General features: G+C 48.8%; 1 protein-coding gene across 2 annotated transcripts in view; it reads left to right on the top strand.

The window, feature by feature from the left end:
* Positions 1-21,574, top strand: part of Tnks (tankyrase) — a 110,677-nt gene that overhangs the window by 57,386 nt on the left and 31,717 nt on the right. The window contains exons 16-25 of one of the 2 annotated variants that reach the window (XM_077688219.1): positions 4,030-4,155; positions 8,020-8,129; positions 9,876-9,998; positions 13,560-13,625; positions 13,686-13,768; positions 14,518-14,731; positions 14,791-14,908; positions 14,966-15,057; positions 18,798-18,872; positions 19,213-19,396. In XM_077688219.1, coding sequence (XP_077544345.1) covers positions 4,030-4,155; positions 8,020-8,129; positions 9,876-9,998; positions 13,560-13,625; positions 13,686-13,768; positions 14,518-14,731; positions 14,791-14,908; positions 14,966-15,057; positions 18,798-18,872; positions 19,213-19,396 — 1,191 coding nt within the window. Of the gene's footprint in view, positions 1-4,029; positions 4,156-8,019; positions 8,130-9,875; positions 9,999-13,559; positions 13,626-13,685; positions 13,769-14,517; positions 14,732-14,790; positions 15,058-18,797; positions 18,873-19,212; positions 19,397-21,574 lie in introns of both variants that reach the window. The other variant, XM_077688218.1, reaches the window with a different exon arrangement.

The following is a 21,574-nucleotide window of genomic DNA, read 5'->3' as shown; positions in this document are numbered from 1 at the left end:
AAGTTCCGTAACGGGGGAAAAAGCAGTATATATCAAAAAAAATTTTTACCACCCCAGCATTACGGAACACAGCGCCGAGGGCACTTTCAATTGCAAGTAATGCTTGTCAACAACGTTTGGCTTTTCGCGTTGCATGCGTTTTCTTCACGTTGCAACTCGAATGTCACACACACGCACTCACACGCAGTACAGTTAAACCTCGGTGTGACGAACTTCAATATAACGAAACCCTCAATGTAATGAACCAAGGACTTTTCTGTAACTTCAAGTGTATGCACATCATGTATTTTCACCCTCTGTGTAACGAAGTCCCGTTTGCCGGAATTTCACTGTAACGAAGTTCTGTGGAGAACTAGGCACAAAATTTAAGTTGTAGAGGTAGATTTTGGGAGACGCAAGGGCTGAAATGGGGTCTCAATAAAACTCGAAGGTCGACACGGGCCGCCCAATGCCACGGATGCAGCGAGCCCCTTGCCTGCAAACTGCGTGGCGTGCATGCACGGCTGGCGCACTGTTTCTCTTTCTGTCGGAGCTTAATCGTCTATGCGGGCATCAGCGTGAACCGCATGGAGCGTTTTCTCCCCGCGAAAACACAAAATGCGCTCCGCAAGCCAACAGTGCGCTGACGCAGCCGCGGAGACCACCCACACGATGTGGGTATACCTCCAGCGACCGCTTCTAATTGCTCGCTAAAATGCAACTCGAGGGGCAAACGAGAGGGGCACGCAAGAAAAAAAGCAGATAACATAGGCAAAATTTTCACTGTAAAACGTCATACACATCGCTTACGAAAGCGCCCATCAAATATCCTCTGTGGTGGTAAGCCTAATCGCCTCTGGCAGGGCCGCCGCCGCCGCATGCCGCTGCTTTGCCCTTTGTTCGAGTTCGCTCTTGCTTGTTAGGTTTCGTCGTTCCAGCAAGCATTTGTGAATCTTTCCGGGCTTTGCGCGCGCGTTCTTTTCACACCACGTCCGCGATTGCGTGCCGGCGGCGGCTTCTACCGTCAGCCAGGAAGTGACTCGCGCTGCGCGCGGCAGTGGGACAAGCCTGACCAGTTTCGCCAATGGGGAGGTGCGCACCCTATGGCGGGAGCTTCGAAGCGCTCGGGGATGCCGGCTGGCCCCACCAGAGACGATTAGGCTTACCGCCGCAGAGGATATTTTAGATGGGCGCTTTCGTAAGCGGCGCGTATGACTTTTTACAGTAAAAATTTCGCCCACGTTATCCTTTTTTTTTTTCCCCGCGTGCCCCACTCACTTGCCCCTCGAGTTGCGTTTTAGCGAGCGGTTAGAAGCGGTCGCTGGAGCTACCTGCATCGCGCGGGTAGTCTGCGTCAGCGCGCCTGTGGCTGGCGGGGCGCGTTTTTGCGGAGAGAAAACGCCTCATGCGGTTCGCGCTGATGACTGCGCAGACAGTCAAGCTCCGATAGAAACAGAAGCAGTGCACCAGCCGTGTATGCGTGCCACGTTTTCTTTTGCAGGAAACGCTTCACGGGATGAACACTTCATTATAACTGCGAATTTCAATGTAGCGAAATTTCAATGTAACGAAGTAAATTACGAATTTTACCGACTTCGTTACATTGAGGTTTAACTGTAAAACTAATCAGCCCCCTTTTGGCATGACATTGTCGACATTACGCCTTCAAAATTATATTTAAATCCGGCATGGTGGGAGATATCAGAAATATCCAGCGAGTCGTGGGAGTGCATGTAACGTCTATGCTGCAGTTTGGGATTTGCCTGGCTGGACGGGTAATGTTTAATTATGCCATCTTTTTGTCGTCTTATGGTTATACTGAGTGAAACACAGTTTTGGCCAAGCTTGTCGTGTCGAGATTTAATTAAAAATGGAATCATTTTTATCAGTGCAAAAGGTCAAGACGAGATTTTCCTCTTGTAGCAGTTCATTACGTGTTCAGAGGGCTCTTTTATGTGTGTTAAACTGGACTGTACTGATCCGGCAGTATTGACTTCCCTCATCACTGTTTGCCTCTGCCGTGCGAGGATCGCGTCTTGGCCTGATGCCTAACCAACTGGCCCAGATTTCCCTCTCGTTACAGGTGAAACACTAAATGCAACAGGACAGGCGCAAACTTGCAACTGCTCAATTCCACCAAAAGATACGCGGGAACTACTTGTAGGGTTGCCACCTGCCCGGTTTTTGACCGGAACGAACGGTTTTTCTAACAGTGGGCCGCTTGCCGGTCTGCTGTAAAAACTTCGTTCAGGCAGACGGCGCTGCATGAGGGGGCAAAAAGCTTGTTCTATCAGACGCAAATTACTGTCCACAGAAGAGTGGGACCGTGAAATGATGTATACAAGGAGATAACAGGCATGTGACTACACTAAACCTGCAATAGCCATCGCAACCGCCACTGGCGCCGCGGCTTGGCAGCTTGCTAATGTCGGCATGGCTTGTATTATACCTGTACATTTATAATCATGACTTATGAAAGTTAACGTGCAGAGAACGATTCTACATGTTTCTTTGAGAGTTTGTGTGTGCGCTTCTTGTTCTGTCGTTCGTCACATGACTCTTCGCACATCCGCTCAGTCGCTGTAAGATCATATCTGCTGGCCAACTGATAGCTTCATTTTTTTATCACAGTCGATGACTGATTATTCAGACCCTTAAGGAACCATGAAAATGGCAGAAAAATTAGCCAGTCCGTGAAAGCAAATGCTCCCCCAAAAAGCTCAGTGTCCTGGTGCCGGGGAAAAGTCAGAATAATCAAGCATGTCCGAAAAATTAGTCGTCCGAAAAATCGGTTAACTGTATTTACGAGATTATTTTGAAGGTACTGCCCCAAAGACTGGCATATTCGTTTTCTGGGGATGCCACTCTATCTATTTAGACCAGCCTCGTTTTTGCCTTCAGTGTCCCTTTAACGCTTTTGTGACCGTGGTACTTGGCACAGGGTAAACATAAAAAAAATTGAAATGTGCACTTAAATACAAGGCCGTTATAGAATATTACTGCAAATGTGAGCTCTGTAAGTACGAAAGTTATTTACATACATACAAAAATAAAAGCACTAGTGCCTATCATGCCACCGTGTGAAGCAGTTTCTCGAGGCGGTGAAACGAAAGTTGGCTCCACTGTGCAGCCAGTGCCAAGTGGTCCCACCCGATTGAAGTCGACACCCCTCAGATAAAAGCTGTGGCCTGTAGAACAGGCCAGATCTGTTTACATCAATGCACGGCAGCGATAGAGCGACCTGAGGAGAAAGGGAAACTTGCCGGTGGATATCGCTGACGCTCCGGGGCGGTTTGACGCACTTCCACCGCCCGTACTGAAGTCTTGACGAATCGAAGTCGTCTGTGTCAGTGCTGCTACCATCATCCAGAGATTACAGCTTAGATTCATCGGAATCCATCAAAATTCGCCGTGCCCGTGGGGCATGGGCAGGCGGCATCAACGCTACAACTGAAACCATGTGCGCCTGACTGCAAAGGACCTTTGAAAATCCCCCCCCCCCCTTGCGGTGGAGAGAAAAGGAACTCAAAAGCAAACCTGATAAAATACTTCCTCTTTTACCCTTTTGATGGCGTTAGCTGTCCAGAAGTGCTTGGAGAGCACCAAAATTCAAATTCGTATTCATCGATAACATACTATTGATGGGAATAGGTGCGGTCACAAAAGTATTACGAAAGACCTATGAAACCATGGTGAGTCAGCAGCCACTTATTCTTGCGATGTCACCAGGATTTGTTTGTTTTGATGGGTGGCTGCTGACCAAAGCCACCGCCAGGAAAGTTTATCGGTGTGTGTCTTTTTTTTTAGTTAAGCCGGAATGGATGCTGAGAGAGTTACCAAGGGCCAATTCTTACAAGTTAAACGGGGTTGTATATTGTCTTCGTGGCCCACGTAAAATCGGTGGAGAGGCTAACGTGGTGTGCTTGATGTTGGTGCCTCTCGTTATTGCGTACAGCCTCAAACGTATGGTTTTCTTGGGAAGGATGCCCATGTCTTTGTGGCAGCGTGAGTCGTACAGCCCAGCACTCAGCAGGCTGGCCCATGTTTCAGGCGATGCTGCACTCCTGGATGCGGCCAAGAAGGGCAACCTTGCGAGGGTCATGAAGCTGGTGACGGCTGAAAACATCAACTGTCGCGACTCTCAGGGCAGGAACTCTACGCCACTGCATCTGGCAGGTGAGGCCTGCTGCAAGCTGTCTGGGCACTAGTGTTCTAAGTCCTCGCAATGACCATATCCACCGCCTGCGTGTCCAAGCTTGTTTCCTCGTTATGTCAGAACCAGTTTTTCTTCCGTGTCACCCATAATACTTTGAGTTGTAGTGGTCAGGTGAGCATAATTTTTGGTGCGTTTGAAAGCATGGGACAGGGCAACAAAAGCACTAGAATACAAAACTTTGTTCTGTTTATTTTGCCAAAGTATTTCCACAACTAGTGTCTGTGGTATAGCCTCATGCTGAAACCACTGCTGCAGTGCAGTTTCACTCCTTGGTTCTTCTGCCCAGCATTTCGGGGGTAGCCTGTGAGATACTTTGGCTGTGCCAGCGATGCAACAACTGTCTGTGTATTGGTATGCACTGAAAAGTCGCATCTCAAGCGCATGGGTGGAAAAAAATGCTCGAAATAAACTTCGCTCTTTCATTACATGCGGCCCATTTTAAGTGCTTCCACAAAACTGTCTTTCCCCTTGAACTACGGGACACATCTAGTATTGCCATGCATGAAATTGTAGCTTATAGATCGCTCTTTCAAACACATTACAGCAGTTTTGTGAAGAATTACAGTTTATTGGTCAAATATACAAAAAATGCACTAAAAAAGTATACACACTTTGTATATAGGCGATTCTACTGAGCCAAAAAAAAATATTTTAAGAATTCTAAGATATACAAGTCGAAGCCACTCAAGCGTAAGTCGGTCTCTCTAAAATGTGCATCCAAGCGTACTTGTTTGTGTTCTCACACAAAATCCTCATCACTTCAGTGCTAAAAAACAAGAAAGAAAAATCCAGCGCTCCTAAGAAGCGGTGCACAGTGCTCCCCAGCGCTAACCTGACATGAGCACCAGGCTATCTTCATAGTGACGACGCGATATGGCGGGGTGCATTTGGCAAAACATGTTGTCCAGACCCTATATATGAAAGTAAAACCACAGTCTTCAGATAGGAAGCACGTTTTGTTTATAAATACGGGGCCGATTCAACAGCGGACCTTACCTGGCAGCACCTGTCTGAGGAGCGTCTTCATCAGAACTAAAATCTGACAAATCCACATTGTTGCTGGAGTCATCACTGCTGCTAGGGTGACAAAAATCAGCAGCAGCAGCTGCCGAAGTCCCTGCGACAGCCGTTCACTTTTACAGAGCATGCTGTGAAATGGACGCCATTTTTGTGCAACACAACTATTGTGAATTCAAATTTCAATCGGCGCCGTCTCCGCGCATGAAATGTAAACAAAAGATACTAATATTGAAAAAGGAGTTGTCAATAAATACGCCAGATGGCGGTAGTTGTCCGCAAGGAGCCGTATTTAGCTTTTGCGGGATGTTTGAAATCATCGGAACTCCGTGTCCGATAGGCGTTAAACGGCAACATGAAAACGTGATCTTGTTGTTTTGATGTTTGTGTGCGGGTATCTCCTTTGGTGGTTCAAATACTGTTGGCGTGGTCGTAATGCAACTGTCCTGGCAGACTGTAGTTGGCACGTTTTTCTACGTTGGAAGTGCACGACCCAGTTGCTGCTAGCTGGCTGTTTCAGTGTCAGACATGAAGGATGAGCACCTGTGCCCCACCTGAGTAGGGATGTACGGGCCACTGGGGCCCGTGTGAATTTTTTTGTGCGTTTATTCCTGCCTGTTTGGAACTCTTTCGTTACCGCGAGAAATTGACTGCTTTTTAGGGGCCTAAGAATTAAACATTTTTTCTGTGGTAAACATATTGGCTAGGCACACATTGCAGTGACATAAAATGCAGATGATTCAACGCCCTTTCCAATGACACCAGTTTTAATCATTTTTTCTATGAATAATGATTGCAAAAAAAATTATCAAATACAAAATTTTTGTCCAGGCGTCGGAAGAAAATAAAAGAAAAGAAGTTGCGTGTAACAAACCACCAGTAGAAGAGAAAATTTAAAATACACATTTTGAAGGTGAACATTTCATAAACCCGTCCTAGAAAAAAAAATTAATTTGCTCGGAACAATTTGTCAGATATTGCCAGCACATGTGGTGCCCGCACCTTGTGGTGAAGCCCAACCTCTATTCTGAATTTCGCAATTTTGGATGGTACTCTGGAAGAAATCGGGTGGTTTGACAACATTAATGACACCATTTAGTTCCCACGTGATGTAAAAACACCTTGTCAATCATTACGGCCAGCACAAGATTCAAGGCTAGCAAGCGATGCGAAGAAGTCCTCATGGGGTTAAAAACCAAACTCAGTGGTGGATGCTTGTTGACGTTCTGATCGTCACTTGTCTCTCTGAACTTTCATTTGCAGTTTATTGTCATTTTCTGACTCGCTATGGTAGCCATCCTTGCAGGAAAAAGGTGCGATGCGCTAGAATCATGCCCAGCAAGCTTTCACCCAGCAGCTGTGAAAGAAGAGAGTTCGGCACTATGATCCTCCTACAAACTGGCCGATTGGAAGTGCTGTCATCGTCTGAACTGATATCCGACGACTGGGTGTTATCTTCCGACTTTCGGCGGAAGTTGTTATCGCAGAAGTAAGCGGAATCACGAGCGGCGTGCATTTTTCGAGGAACAGTAGTGGGCAATGGAGGTGCCTTGGGAAATCGGCTTGAAGGTGGGTAACTGCGTAGTAGCGCCAAATGTGAATTTCGCAACGCAAGAACGAAACCGAAACTGCTGGAAACCGGCTGAAAGTGCCAGGTCCACCTGTTAGACATGCGAGGGTCCTTCAGAAATAAGCTTTGGTGGAATAAAGCTACCCTTTCTCTGAACCAAAGATCACTAGAGAATAGCTGGCGTCATTTTCAGGTAATTATCATTTCTCGACACTGTCGGATTACAAAGCTGGCAACATAGCTTGGTATTTGACTTGCTAGCGGCCTTTTGATTGAAAAACATTGATGGTAATGCAGCATAACCACCAATGGCATGCTTTTTTGTCAAGTGCAGCAGCCACACCCCCTTTTGCGAAAACGTACCTAAGCTATTGCCTAGTAAGGGCGCATTTATGTAGCTAACCATTCTAACAAAAATACTGAAATCAGATTAAAGATACCTTCTATGCTTTTTAAGTTAGAAGACTAATTACCCGAAACTTGCATCCAGCATAATTAACTAATTAGGCAAGAAGTCAACTAGATTTTTATGTCAGTGTGATCAGAATGTCTATTCTGTGCAAGGAAGCTATTAGATTATTGCATTATATCCTTCAGGCATAAAGAAAGAACAAGAAAAGTTTCACCTTCCTTTCGAAATCAGAAATAGTCTCGTGTCAAAAAGAAAGCGAAACTTCTGTCTTTCTTTTTGGATACCTAAAGGAAATAAAGCAATAATCAAATAGCTTCCTTGCACAGAATAGCCCTTCCTGGTGATGCTGACATACAAGTCTTGTTGAGTTTTTGCCTAGTTAATCTTGCAACAGCTCTGTGAAGGTAGTTAGTCTGGTAATTCAGAAAGTATAGAAGATATTTTTTAACTGATTTAGGTTTTGTTATTAGGTAGGTTAGTTAACTAGATAAAATCTCCTAAGTTGGCTAAATTTGGTCCACAATTAACAAAAGTAGTTTTACTTGCCACGTCCCCCCTTAATGGGCGCTGCCTTGTCTAGGCCTTGTCCATTGCTGCTGCATGGCAGGGATTGTAGTGCTTTCGATGTGGCGCGTTGTTTGCCGTACCCAAGTTTGTTGAAAATGTCAGACTTGAAAAAGAGGCCCATGCGGCCCCTTGGTGCCACTTCGTTTGGAAATGTGCTGGGAGAGGTCCCTTTTGGCTGTGGCCGCGCCCAGTGCAGTGCTGGCACGATTGCTGCGTTGGGGAGTGGGCCACCACTGATGTTTCCTGCTTCCTGTGCAGCTGGGTACAACAACCTGGAGGTTGCTGAGCTGCTGCTGGAGAACGGGGCAGACGTCAATGCGCAGGACAAAGGCGGGCTCATTCCACTGCACAATGCGTCCTCGTACGGGGTGCGTCTCAAGGTCCTTTTGCAGTTGAACTTTTTTATTACGTGCAACCGGGACGTTTTTAATTGCCCCCTGAGAGAGCGAGCAGCGTGACGACCCGGAGGCAGCAGGAACCGGCCTGGCTCCAGAGAGCTCGAGCAAAACGTCGCCCTCATAAAGGGGCCGCGAAGCGCCCGATCGTAGGGATGCCAATTTGAGCGCTTCAAGCGTCGAGCTGCCCGCAGGGAAACAGCTGAAGCCACTTTCTGGCAAGGTCTCTGATTGGCCCAGGCTGCTGACCCAAGCCAAGAAACATGACGGGGCGATTGTGGCCTCCACAATGACTGTTTTCCTGGTGGTGCGAAAGTTACAAGTTCGTGCTGGAACAGAGCTGAGGGAAGGGCCCCGGCCCAGTGCTTTCAGATTGTCTTATGACCCCATTATGCACTGGTTAGCACAGCTTTGCGCCACCCTGGGTATGATCTCTGTGCTCATCAGGTCAAGGGATCATTCGGCGGTAGCCCTTGGTTCCACTTTTTTTCCCTGTAGAATCTGGAACCTGGGGCGAAGTGTGAGCTGAAATGTGTTCATTGGTCTTCTGGCTAGTGGTAGGGTTGAACTAGCAGGATTTCCTAGGGGGTTGAGTAATTCTGGGGGGGGGGGGAAGAAAACTAAATTGCGGGCTAGTGCTGCCAGCAACTAGCATAGTCATGCAGTGATTTGGGCTGACAGTAGCACATTCTCTGTGTAGCAAAATATATTCAGCTATTCTTGTTTGGCATTCGGTGCAGCACTTTTCGTATGTACCAGGACTGCAGGTTTGTCATTGGACAGTGAAGCATGCATTAGATTTGTTATGCGCCAAACTGATTGTGTTCCTTTAGTGCTTGTGTAGCCTGTTTTTCGTTGTCGGAAATTTGAGTGCAGTTTCCCTTTAATTAAGTAAAAGGAAAAGTTCGTTGCAACGATAGTATGTGGTGCTGGCACTGTTTCCGAGTTCAGACAGCCGAGCAGGCATCACGCTGTTGACTTCAATGCTGTCTGCATGAAGCAGTCTCTTGGTAGCTTCGTTAAGATTGGAACAGGGCTAGCGTGACAGAGGATCTGCTAAGGCAGCTTTAAGGTCATGGAGGCAGAAGAGACTGGAAGAAGCTGCACCGGAACAGTGCGACATTGCTTCCTTACACCCATGCCTACATACGCGCACACGACCCTTGTTGAGCCCGGAACGCTCGATCCGGAGGGCAACTGTACCAGTGCAGGTCAGGTGACACCTGGTGAGCGCCTTGTGCCTTCAACATGTCAACTTCAAGGGCAGCTTTCACAGAGGGGAAGCGCTTGGGTGATGTGGGGGGGGGGTGCACAGAACCATGCCAATGGCAGCATTGCTGCACCTTTGCGCCAATACTTTGCACTCTGCAGAACACAAATAGATTTCACAGTGCATCCATCGTGACCTCTGCGTTTTGGACACACTGAGCATAGGGTCCCATGGTGCTGAGAACAGGGCACCTGGCAGCTGAAACGAGGGCATCTGAAGCGATGTGACACCTGTGTGTGGGCACCGTACTCGACGCTCATCCTAGTCGCCTTTTGAGCCAGGCATGGTTTTCGGAGGGGGTGGTGGGTTGTTGGAAGGGGGGAGCCTTGTCCTCGGCCCTGCCTGGGAAAAAAAAAAGCCCACCAGCTTCCCCCCCTCATGCCGGAAGCCAGTTGTGGGGCAGCTGTGCAGGTTGCGGACTCAGGTGTGCCAACCCCGGTTCCCTGCAGCACTTGGACATAGCGGCCCTGCTGATCAAGTACAACACAGTGGTGAATGCGACGGACCGGTGGGGCTTCACACCACTGCACGAGGCAGCCCAGAAGGGTCGTACACAGCTCTGCGCGCTGCTGGTGGGTCTCTCTGGGTCTGCTTGGGCTCTCTTCTGGAGGGAATACCAGCCGTGTACAGTCATGAACAAGCGAAATGAGAGCAGTACTGTTTGTGGAGGTCCAATATGGGGGAAAGCGCATTTCCCAACTTTGTTTTTATAATTGGGCCACTCGTCATTTTGACTTGCACGGAAAGAAGTTGCGCTATTTGTATGTTCCGGTTCATATTTTCATTTCATTTGTCCATGGCTGTACAACAATGCACAGCCTGTAACGGCAGTGCAGGCAACTTCATTGTATGTTTATAGAGGGTGTAGAGCGAGTTTCCTTCTCTCTCTCTCTCTCTCTCTCTCTCTCTCTCTCTCTCTCTCTCTCTCTCTCTCTCTCTCTCTCTCTCTCTCTCTCTCTCTCTGGTTTTTTTTTTGGCAAATTTGGCAGATTTTTTTATTTATTGGAAAATCAGGTTTTACTCTCTTGGGAACTAATTTATGTGTGTGAGCACATTCAGTCCAACCTTGATATAATTAAATTTGCTTGTAATGAATTTTGTATTTGCCATTCTTTCCCCATTGAAGTGTGTGTGTGTGTGTGGGTGTGGGGGGGGGGACATGCGTGCACGTGTGTGCAAAGTAAGTTTTTAACACTTTCTGATTTTGTGATTCTAGGCTTGTAACGCGGTAGCATTGATTGTTGGGTCATTCCACCCCCAACGTCCCATACAGTGCACTCGACCATCTTCACTTACCGTATAAGGTGGAATATAGGTCGAGATTTTTTACCGAAAAGTTTGCCGAAAAGTTACCCCTCGACCTATATAGCGGTCACTGGCATAATTCTAGTTGTCATATGGCAATCGGGCAGTCCAAGTCCATCCAAACCGCAAAGGCACCATCGCCACCACCAACAATTGTATGCGCCGCCATCTTTGTTTTGTTGCTTCTCTCTCTTTCAGTGAATGTGTGTGCATGCTATTTTCTTCTTGCTCAAGATGAGTTAGGTGCTTGGTGATAGTTCGCAGCAGCGTTTAAAAGACAAGCTGGGGGTTTTTCAAAGCCAACGTCGCGTCCTCCTTGCGCCAGTTTGGTGTCACCAGAAGAAGTGTACGCTACTGGCGTTAGTATGCAGTGCTCGCAAGACTTCGTTTCGTGGGTGCTGCTCCGTGCAGCTGTGCTGCTGTACAAAGTGGCGACCTTTGCCCGCAAGCATCGTGTGACATGCTTGCTGGCCGCCTGCACAGGCTGGCTCTCGCTACGGTCTACACACGAGTGTCCCATGCTTTGCGCTCGCTTCACGATGGCATGGTCTTGCGAGGGTTTAGCAAGTGCTGCACAAGCAATTTCCTGGACTGCAGCGAGAAGCAGTCGTCTGATGACATTTCAGACAACCCTCATGAGTTATCTGGGACGAAACAATATGAGGCTCAGTAAAACGATGCTGTGTACCCAATTGTTAATTTGCATTTTTCGGCTGCGAGGTAAGGGGTCGACCTATATTCCGGCTCAGCCTATATTCCACATTGTGCGGTACACTATAAAAAATTATGGTGGATCACGTTATTTGTTTTCGTGATAGATTATTATACCAAAAATTTTTTTCTCTCTCATAGCAACTTTAATATCATGGCTGTGAGCAGAACCTAGGCTGGGAAAAAGAAAAAAAAAAAGAAATGCGACTGTTACATCGTCCTGTTTGCTGGGTCTGCAAATGATTATTTACATCGAAGCAGATAGACGTTCCAAAACCTGAAATCTATTCTCGAAGAAAGAGCAGCTTGCAGGAGCAAGGCAGGCGAAAATACGCATTGTCGAAGAGGAGATTGACAACAGGAGAAAAACAAGGGCAAAGCTTGCAGCAACAGTTGCTGATTTAGTATTTTCAGCTTATAGCTTTGCTGACAAAGCAAGAGATGCAGGCAACATTACCTACCTTTTGAAATCAAACAGCCTGAGAGAAACAGCAAGAAAAAAGAAACACCAACCAAGAAATGAAAAAGCTGGGGGAGTTTTCACGAACTCGTTAGCATCTATTTAAACGTTGTGCAGTACAGCTGAACCTCGTTATAAGAGACACTGATGTAAGAGACAAATGGGTATAAGAGACACTATTGACCCACATGGTTGGCTGCCTTATCTTTCCCATTAAATCGACCTCTTTTATAACAGACATCGGATGTAGAAGATTGGTTATAAGGGACAAGTCATCCTTGAACTTTAATCAATATTCTCGCTTGTAACAGACATTTTAACTTCAGACGCACTGCCACCAGTCACTAATTGCAGTTGCTTCCATCCTGGAAGCACAGGTGAATGACAGACGCCTGCAGTCACTATTTATTATAACTTCAGCAAACACACAGTGGTTCATTCAGTCAGCTATGAGATGACGATGAGAAGCCCTGCCAATGGAAATGCAACTTACAGAAGTGGTTGAAGCTTACTGCCATCTATTGGACGGAGTGCGATCGCACATGCGGGTTCTCCTACTCGCATAGCTACCAATCAAGAAGCATCGCAGATGTTGAGTCCTGCAAGCATAATGAATAGCCTGAGCCCACAACAGAAGAAGCTGTGCGCTCTGCCTATTCATCAGGCTTGTGAACTCAACATGTACGATTCATCTTCCACAAACGAGGAAAGAAAAAAAGCTTGCAGAATCGGTTGTAAAATACAGTGTAAATACAGTCATGAAGCAAACAAGATTCGGAACTGTTTCATAAATTCTGGGGGCCAAACATAAATTAGAATGGATCTTTTGCAACATGCTGTAGCGTTCTTTTGAGCTTATTTTAGTCATATGGTGCCCACATTGAACTAGGGTCTGATTAATAAGTGAAAAAATGGTTCCCTGCTTATAAGAGACATCTGATATAAGAGACAGAAACTGTTCCCCGGTACGTGTCTCTTATAAAGGGGTTCAACTGTAATGTTCTCCGGTACTGCTGAATGAACAACTTTTGCATTGTGTTGAAAAAGTTGTAATCCCAGATGAAACATTAGATGGGATCCTTGACAGGCCTTTGAAGTGTCGCCGAGACGTGTGTGCAAATGGTGAAAGCAGAGCAGATTTTGAGCACAGGGCATGAAGGCCTCCGAGCTGGCCGGGGGCATGCTCCTCCTGCTGCTGCACAGAGGCGCACTGTGCGCACTTGGACCTGCCTCAGCAAGCCCCCTAATGGATGGGCCACACTGCCTAGGTGGCTTGGCAGCCGGTCACAGTTCGGACCTGCCTGCAAATGTGGTCCTGTGGTGCCTTTTTCTCGGAGAACTTGTGCTTAGGTGTCCGGGCCTTCTCGGGGCTCCTAAGGGGGCAGTCGCTGCGCACGACGCAGCCGACTGACTCGCCACTCCCAAGTCTGCTCCACACTGGCCCCACTGATTCACCGGTTGGATGCAGGCTTTCCTGCTGGATGGCCCAGATTTCCGGCCAAAGAGGTTGGCGATATTAAATGACACTGAAATATATTGCATGTTGCAGCGTGGCCCCACCACCAGAACAAGGTACTATTTGCACAGCTAGCTGCGGAAGGCAAGCATGTCTACGGGCATGCACCACTTTCAGGGCCTGTTGCTTCTGTCTGTGCAGCTGGCTCACGGTGCGGACTCGACCATGAAGAACCACGAGGGCCAGACGCCGCTGGACATTGCAGCGGTGAGTGCTTCGGCTGGCGCTCCCTTCTCTGGACACCCTGTGAGGGCACCTGGCTTGCAGGCAGAGGACGTGCGGTGCCTGCTGACAGACGCCATGCCCCCTCACGCCCTCCCTCCGGCGGCCGTCCCGCCAGCTGCGCCCAGGTGGGTCCGGCATGCTGAGCCAGCTGTGGCACTGCACTTGCACAATAAATTTGGCCGAGGTGACGTTTTGGTGCCTCCTGCTTTACCCGGCTGGCAAGCTAGAGCACTCGAATTGCACAAGGAGAATTCAGTCGACTCACCGGAAGGTGCCTGTGATGCGCTCGGAGGCAGGCAGTGTCAACAGACCATGTTTTATTGCTCAGTCAAAATGTGGAACACTCACTGGACTGGCTGTCCTAAGCTCCACGAGCTCGTTATTAAGCCATCTGTGGCCACACACTCAGTCCGTCCCATGGCAGGGGACTCGCCTCTTGAGCTCCTAGTCCGACCTGCGCAGTTCCAGACCTCAGCAGAAAAGCCCTAGGAATAGCAAATGTGCCTCGCACATCGCCTCGGTTTGTGAGGGGAGGGTCTCCCGGGAGGTGTGCGAGAGCCCGCATGCTTGCGCGTCGTAGCCACCAAGGCAGCGTCCCCGTCAGCAGCATCGGGCTGCCGACTATAATGGTGCAGGCATGGGGACCTGCACAATCCTCTCTGCCACTTCCCCTTTGTGCTACACTTGTCTTCCCCATTTCCCTGTGATCTGATTATCGTTGCCAGACCTTCTCCCCTCGCCTTGCCAATTGCCCACCCGTCCTGTGGGTGAGTGGCCCACTAGTGAGCACGCTCTAGCTGTGGCACGTTCAGGTGGCCTGAGGAAGGCCGTTACCAAGTATGCTGGCCGCAGCAGCAGCATTCTGGGCACGCAGTGTGCCGGGACCCCTGTCAGCGCTGTCGCTGGAAGCCCTGGAGGCGGAAATCCCGGCCGCCCTGAGCCTGCTGTCGACGCAGCGGGCGGGCCACGAGGCCACGAGCGAAGGGGGGGCGCCCCTGGCCGAGCTGACTGCCCACAACCGAGAGTTCATGCACTTCCTGGGCAGCATTGGCCTGGGGCACCTGCGCGAGCTCTTCGAGAAGGAGATGGTGCGTACATGTGGGGCGGGGCAGCTATCGGGCGTCTGCAGCGGAGGCTCCCTTTTCAGATCACCATTGACATCCTGGCCGAGATGGGCCACGAGGAGCTGAAGCAGATCGGCGTCTCTGCCTACGGCCACCGGCACAAGCTCATGAAGGGCATCGAGAAGCTGCTCACAGGCCGAGGTGGGGTGCCCGGTGGGCGGACGGGTGGGCCTCGATCTGACCGCCCTCTCTTCGCAGCCACCTCGTCGACGCTGGTGCTGAGCACGCCGGGCACAGTCCTGGTGGACCTGCCCCCTGACGACAAGGAGTACCTGGCGGTGGAAGAAGAAGTGAGTGAGACGCAGCAAGGACTGGGCCTGGGATGTTGAGGGGCTTTTGCATCTTTCCGTGGTTGTTGTTTAAGCCATGTCGGAAGTTAGTCTCGCCAGCATAGTGTGCGTGTGTGCACGCACGAGAGAGAGAGAGAGAGAGAGAGAGAGAGAGAGAGAGAGAGAGAGAGAGAGAGAGAGAGAGAGAGAGAGAGAGAGAGAGAGAGAGAGAGAGAGAGAGAGAGAGAGAGAGAGTAAGCTGTCACACATTTATGCAGTACTGCTTACATTGTTGAAGAAACTGGTGATCGCCAACCAAAGGTTTATTTAAAAAAGGTAAAAAGACGAAAGAACTCCTATCGAAACATCGGATTTCCTGAAGCTGTTGCAGTTCTGCCTCAAGAACACTTATTTTCTTTTCCGGGGGGCGATCTACAAGCAGGTCCATGGCACAGCCATGGGCGCATCTGTCTCAGTGACAACTGCCAACCTTACCATGGAAGCATTAGAAATTCGTGCACTGTCTTCATTCTAACCACGACCCAAGGTCTTTCTGCGGTACATCGACGATTGTTTCTGCATCATCAAAAGGGACACGCTTGCCTTTACAGAAAATATGAATGGCATGGAGGAATCCATTCAATTTACTGTCGAGGAGGAGGTCTTCCTTTCCTGGACATGTTGGTTGAACGTTGTGGTGATCGCCTTTCGTTCAAGGTTTACCGAAAAGAAACCCACCCTGGACAGTATCTCCATTTTAATTCCGTTCATCCAGCCTGTCATAAACGTTCTGTCGTGGCTTCCTTCACCCAACGCGCCAAGAACCTCTGCTCACGGCCAGAAGACGGGGCTGTTGATTTACACCAAGTGCGCAGAGAACTCGGCAATTGCGGCTACCCCAAGCACTTTGTGGACTTACCCGCCGCGGTGGCTCAGTGGCTAAGGCGTTGCGCTGCTGAGCACGAGGTCGCGGGTTCGATTCCCGGCCGCGGCGGCCGCTTTTCTGATGGAGGCGAAAAGCAAAAACGCCCGTGTGTTCGAGATTTCGGCGCACGATAAAGATCCCCAGGTGGTCAAAATTAATCCGGAGCCCTCCACTACGGCGCGCCTCATCGCCTGCGTTGCGTCGGCGCGTTAAACCCCACAATCAATCAATCAAATCACTTTGTGGACTTCGTGCTACGACGGTCATCATGCCCATCAGAACCCGCTGGTCCTCCTTGCCGAAGCCGAGCGGTGATCCCTTACGTGCCGGGCGTGGGCGAGTCTTTGGCTAGGGTTCTGCGCTCGTACAATGTCCTCGCGTGCAAGCTGAGGCACGAGCTGGTGGCTGTCACGGACGGAATCAAGAAAGAGAAGTTCCCTGGGGTGGTGTACAAAATTCACTGCGCAGACTGCGACTATTGCAATTTGCTATGTTGGCGAGAGCGGCAACTTCAAAAGAAGATTGCACAAACACAAGGATGACGTTAAAAACAAGAAGATTGTGTTGAATGCGCTTGCGGAACACGTGGAAGCCACGACACACAAAATAGGCTGGGACGAAGCATCAGTTATTGCCAGAGAAAGGAAATTGCTGCCACGCCGATATCTTGAGTCCCTGATGATTAAAACTACAGAAAAAAACCCTGAACCACAATGCAGGCAATCTCCCGCCTACGTATTCAAGTTGCCTGGGCGATTACTTCAACGCACTTCTTAAAAGCTTTGAGCTTCGTGCCTTTCTGCTCAGTGAACAAGGCTTCCGTATGGAAGCCGAAACTACTTTTTTCAAACAAACCTTTGGTCGGTGATCACCAGTTTCTTCAACTACAAATCTTTTACTGACCAGACGAGATTTCATCAAACCTTAGATTTCAGTGCTGCTTACAGTGCAGCAGCATTGGCTGCGTAAAATGTGTCAAAGCCGTAAAAAATGTCTAAAAAAGGTCCAGAATCACCACGTTGCTTCATCACCGAGCGCATCATGAGACAAAGCAGCACTGTCAGCCGACTGTATGGAGGAACCACGATTCCTTTTCTACCAATTACAGTACTTCTAAACACTTCATGCGTGATTTTATTTTTGCCAATTCTTTTATGCTACACAGGTTTTGACCACTGCCTCAATATTCAAATTGCTGTAGGAGACGAAAACATTTTTCTCCTCCAAAAATTCGCTGCAAGAGTGAGTAGTAATAGAAAGTGGTTGGCCATGATTTCTATAGTGTAATCGGAAATGCCCGAGCTCAGTGTCTGGGATGTGTGACATTGAATGACCCATGTGCACTAATTATGGAGTTATTTTGACTTGATGGACTTTACCAAGCTTAGTACACTGTACAAACTAACAAAATGGAGCCACATTCTTGAGGGCACAAATCGCGTTGGGGCCCAGTTTCACTTTATGACAAGTTGGTGCTTTTGATTGGCGAGCCATGCAGCAGGCACAGTCAAGCCAGTCCAAAAAACTCAGCGCATCACAGGAAACGTTCCTGAATCAGCAAGGAAGGTGTAGAAAGGGAAGCAGCACTTTTAATTTGATTTTTTCAGTGAATAAAGTTGCATTAACACAGCCAAAAGGGTGACAACATAGCCTGGGGGTTCCATACTTGCACAAGTAATGGCATAATATATTTACCAAGCCCTTAAATGTCCCATCAACACAGACGTGAAACGGGGGGATGGGCCAGTCTTTGCTGTAGCTGCGACGGGAAGGCAAGCTGCCTTTGCCTGCCAGTCTGGGTGGCCTGGCTTGTTGAGATGGGTTCTGCCTTGATGCAAATCAGGGTGCATGCCCTTAACATCTGGTAAGCAGACGGGGTGTGCTGTGAATTTCTTAAAGGGACCCTGCAACACTTACCGTCGACTACTCGGAATGTATTTTAAGGTAAAGTCTATCGTCCCAGCAATCTCCTCCCGCAACAATTATGAAAATCAGTTCACTATCACTGAAACTACGTGCGATGAAAAATCGCGCATAAATGTTCCCTCTCAACTCTACCGCTGACAACGCGACGAAAGCTGCGCGCTCTCTCCCGGAGAGGAGGGCGGCTCGCGGCGTCTTCTCCGGCGGCCTCCGATATATGACAGGCCGGGGGAGTTTCCTCCTTTCCTCCGAAACGTGGAGGGGTCTGTTTGCAGTTAGGTGTCACAAAAAAGCAGGCATGGCTGCCTGCTCGCAAGTGCACGCTCGGGCTGGTAGGGAGTCTTTGAAGCAATAACAGTTTGTTGTCGAGTGGTCTGGTTGAAAAGGAAGTATTGAGCTTATCACTCAAATTTCGCGCACACTCAAAACGCAAAAAAAAAACCGGCAAAACTGTGCCTACAGGTTCAGGCATAGAAGAAATTCGCACACAGCGCCGACGGCAGCAGATCGTCACAGGAAATGAGAGAAATTAGCCGCGAAGTTGACCAGTGACAGCCGATCGGACAGCCATGGCCCGAATGGAGGAGAACTGAAGAGAGTGCGGTCAGTTTTTCCGCGTCTTTCACAGCGATTTGCGCGCTCAGCACTTCACGTGCACGTATAATATTTGGCTCGGGTATTCCTGGAAGTGTAATCTAAACGTCGCGCAGGTTTACTTGCACTGCTCAAAGAGTGTTGCAGGGTCCCTTCAAGGTCAGTTTTTTTTTTCGCTGCTCTGCCATAGCTGTGACAGTTTCCTCTGGCTAGAACAGAGTAACAGATGATGGCAAAAAGTATTGAGATTCCTTTCCAATTTTGCTAGAACAGGCTTTCTCTGAAGCATTGTAATTTTCAGAAGTAAATCTATTTGCAGCTCCAAGCTACAATACGGGAACATCGAGACAATGGCTACGCAGGAGGAGTGTTCATGCGGTACAACATAATCAAGGTGAGTGGTGCACTCATAATGAGGTGAGGGGGGCTGTTTCTGGAGTGGAGCCCTCATTTAATACAATCGTGCCCTTTACGATTAATTAACATGGTCCTGTCAAACCTTGCACAAAAGTAAAGCATTGAACGTCTGGATTACCCCGCATATGATATGGGGGCTGACTTGGGGATGGCAAATGCAAACAAGAAAACTTCTGTCCACATGCAGTGCAAGTAGGGAGAGCTCACGAAAAATATGTTGAAGATTTTGGCTTGAGAAGCTGACTGGCAAGCTCCGAGGATATAGCCAGCACCACTGGAGAGGCACATAAGTCGTACACCCTCTTCCCTCACTGCAGATCCAGAAGGTGCGCAACCGGAAGCTGCTGGAGCGCTACTGCCACCGGAGGAAAGAGGTGGCCGAGGAGAACCACAGCCAGTCCAATGAGCGCATGCTCTTCCACGGCTCGCCCTTCATCAATGCCATCGTCCAGAAGGGCTTCGACGAGCGGCATGCCTACATCGGGGGCATGTTTGGAGCCGGTGGGTGCTTGCACAGGCTGGGGAAGCAGGGCTGCACTGGTTCGTGGCAAATGCGCATTCACCTGCAAGCTGCACAGTTGGGACGGCTGGGGGCGGCTGCCAGAGATTAATCGCCAGGTTGAGCGCCATTCACGAGGAGAGGCACAGTCTTGTGCCAGAATTCTTTTTTGTGGTACCGCTCTCGAACCTTGTGTTACGAAGGCATGACTCGCTAGGGGCTTCAGCCATTGCGCATTTCTGAATGGTTGCGTTGAATGGGCTAGTTCTGCATCGCATGTTGTCACGTGTGCAACTGCGAACTCTCCTGTAGGCAGAGAGTATAACGGGTGGCACAGCTGCGCCATTTGCGCCAAACTTACTGTGCCGTTCGGCATTGCAGAGCCCGAATTGAGCGGCAAGATACGACCACCGTGATGCCCCGTGCCCGATAACTTCGCTGGAACACCGTGTTTTCAGTTTCAGTGCGGCTATGTTCTGATTTCATCGAGGCTATGAGTGCCTATGGAAGTTGGCTCTTGCTTAACATTAAGGCCGCCAGCACCACGCGCCTTCTCCGCCTTCACTTTGGACTTATTTATGTTGCATTTGCACGGTTGTGTTTCGTGGTGCTGGCCACTGCGCCACAATCAATGGAAAATAACCAAAAGTGAGTGAAATACTTTTGTGCCGCATCGCAAACAGATAGAAAGCAGAATAATATCTGTATGGAAGGTTGCAATATGTTGAAGGCGAACTTCAATTTAGTCTACCACTTTTGACGAGCGTAGCTGCATGTATTGAACAAACAGGGTTTTGGCCAAGGAGGTTTAAAAAAAACTTCTGGAGTGGAGGTCCCCTATTCACACCTACGCAAGCGGGTGAAGCCAGGGAAACCGGTTGGCGGCCATCTTGCTCCAGGCAAGAGAGAGCGCAGACAACGTATCCAGCGCGCTTCCGTGGCGGTGTTTTCGAATGAAACGGGGCACTTAGTGTAATTAATTTTACTCGCATTTTTTTCTTCGTGTTAGATAAACAAGATCTGTACAAAGCCGTCAGTTACGATATTATACGTGAGCCGTACGCGATTACGTATTAGCGAATATGCATTACAACGGTTAGCTGCTGTAAGTGCAGATTCGCTTGCAATTCTCGAAATGAGGCTCACGATGGAAGCAACACAGGGGTATATGAGTTTTTATTCATTCAAGGCTTTATACAATTTCCAAAAGCACATACAATAAAACAGAAACAATTCACACGAAAACGGCCTGATTCTCAAAACGCAGGTTATATCAGGCAACTCTATAACAACACACTAAAATTGCAAAAAATATAGAATATACCAGCTGCTCCGCTTTGTTCAACGCTGGTTCTCATCTGTAGCTTACAGATTTTTAAATATAATAGTCCTTGTCAGCTGGGTTCGTACCCCACTGCGCGAGTTCTTGCGGTTGATTTCTTTGGAAATGTGGTGAAGCCTGATTGTTATATACAGGTTGGCAATCTTCTTCGCCAAAACGTAGATGTGATTGTCGAGTGGATCGCAGTCCAACAGATGAGGCTCTCACTCAGAAAATAATGCTTGTTCGAACGATTTTAGGTCCTTACATTGAACCTGTAGGGCACGAAGCCCTTTTTCCACAGTGTGGCAGATCTTCAAGACGTCTTTCGATGGCGCCACGAGACCACCGTTTGTTTTCACAGCTGTTAGTGGTGGCAGCTCACTAGAGAGCAGTGCAGAGCAGCATTCATCGCAAGATGTGCCACCATAGACTTTCCGTGCCACAAATCCTGCTATATATGGCACTACTGCGCCGACAACAGGCGAAAGGCTTGTGGGGAAGTCCACCCGCTGGGTGCAATCGTTATCATCGTCGGGTGGCTGCAACAGTGATGATCGTCTTAATGACGCCAGAGACGTTGGTGACTCAACAAGGCTTACGTCGCTTGAGGGACAGAGAACAGTCACAATATCCCGAGAACAGTTTCCAGCCTCTGATGATGCGACCTCTGTTCTAATAAGAAGACGCTTGTAGGCAGCTGTAAACTGGCAGGCAGTGGGGTTGTTGTTATAGCCGCCCTTTCCTCTTACGCAACCAAAAAATGCTTCCAGGTGGTCTTGAGACATTTTGTGGGTGAGCAAGTACTGCAGCTTCCCTGTTGCCACAAGCCTATCGAAGAGTGCTGTGACACTGCGCA

This window comes from Haemaphysalis longicornis, unplaced genomic scaffold, assembly GCF_048455015.1.
Source record: "Haemaphysalis longicornis isolate Haplotype H1 unplaced genomic scaffold, Haemaphysalis longicornis Haplotype H1 scaffold_1, whole genome shotgun sequence".
Lineage (NCBI taxonomy): Eukaryota > Metazoa > Arthropoda > Arachnida > Ixodida > Ixodidae > Haemaphysalis > Haemaphysalis longicornis.
The sequence above is the reverse complement of the archived record's forward strand: the minus strand, read 5'-3'. Positions and strand labels throughout refer to the sequence as shown.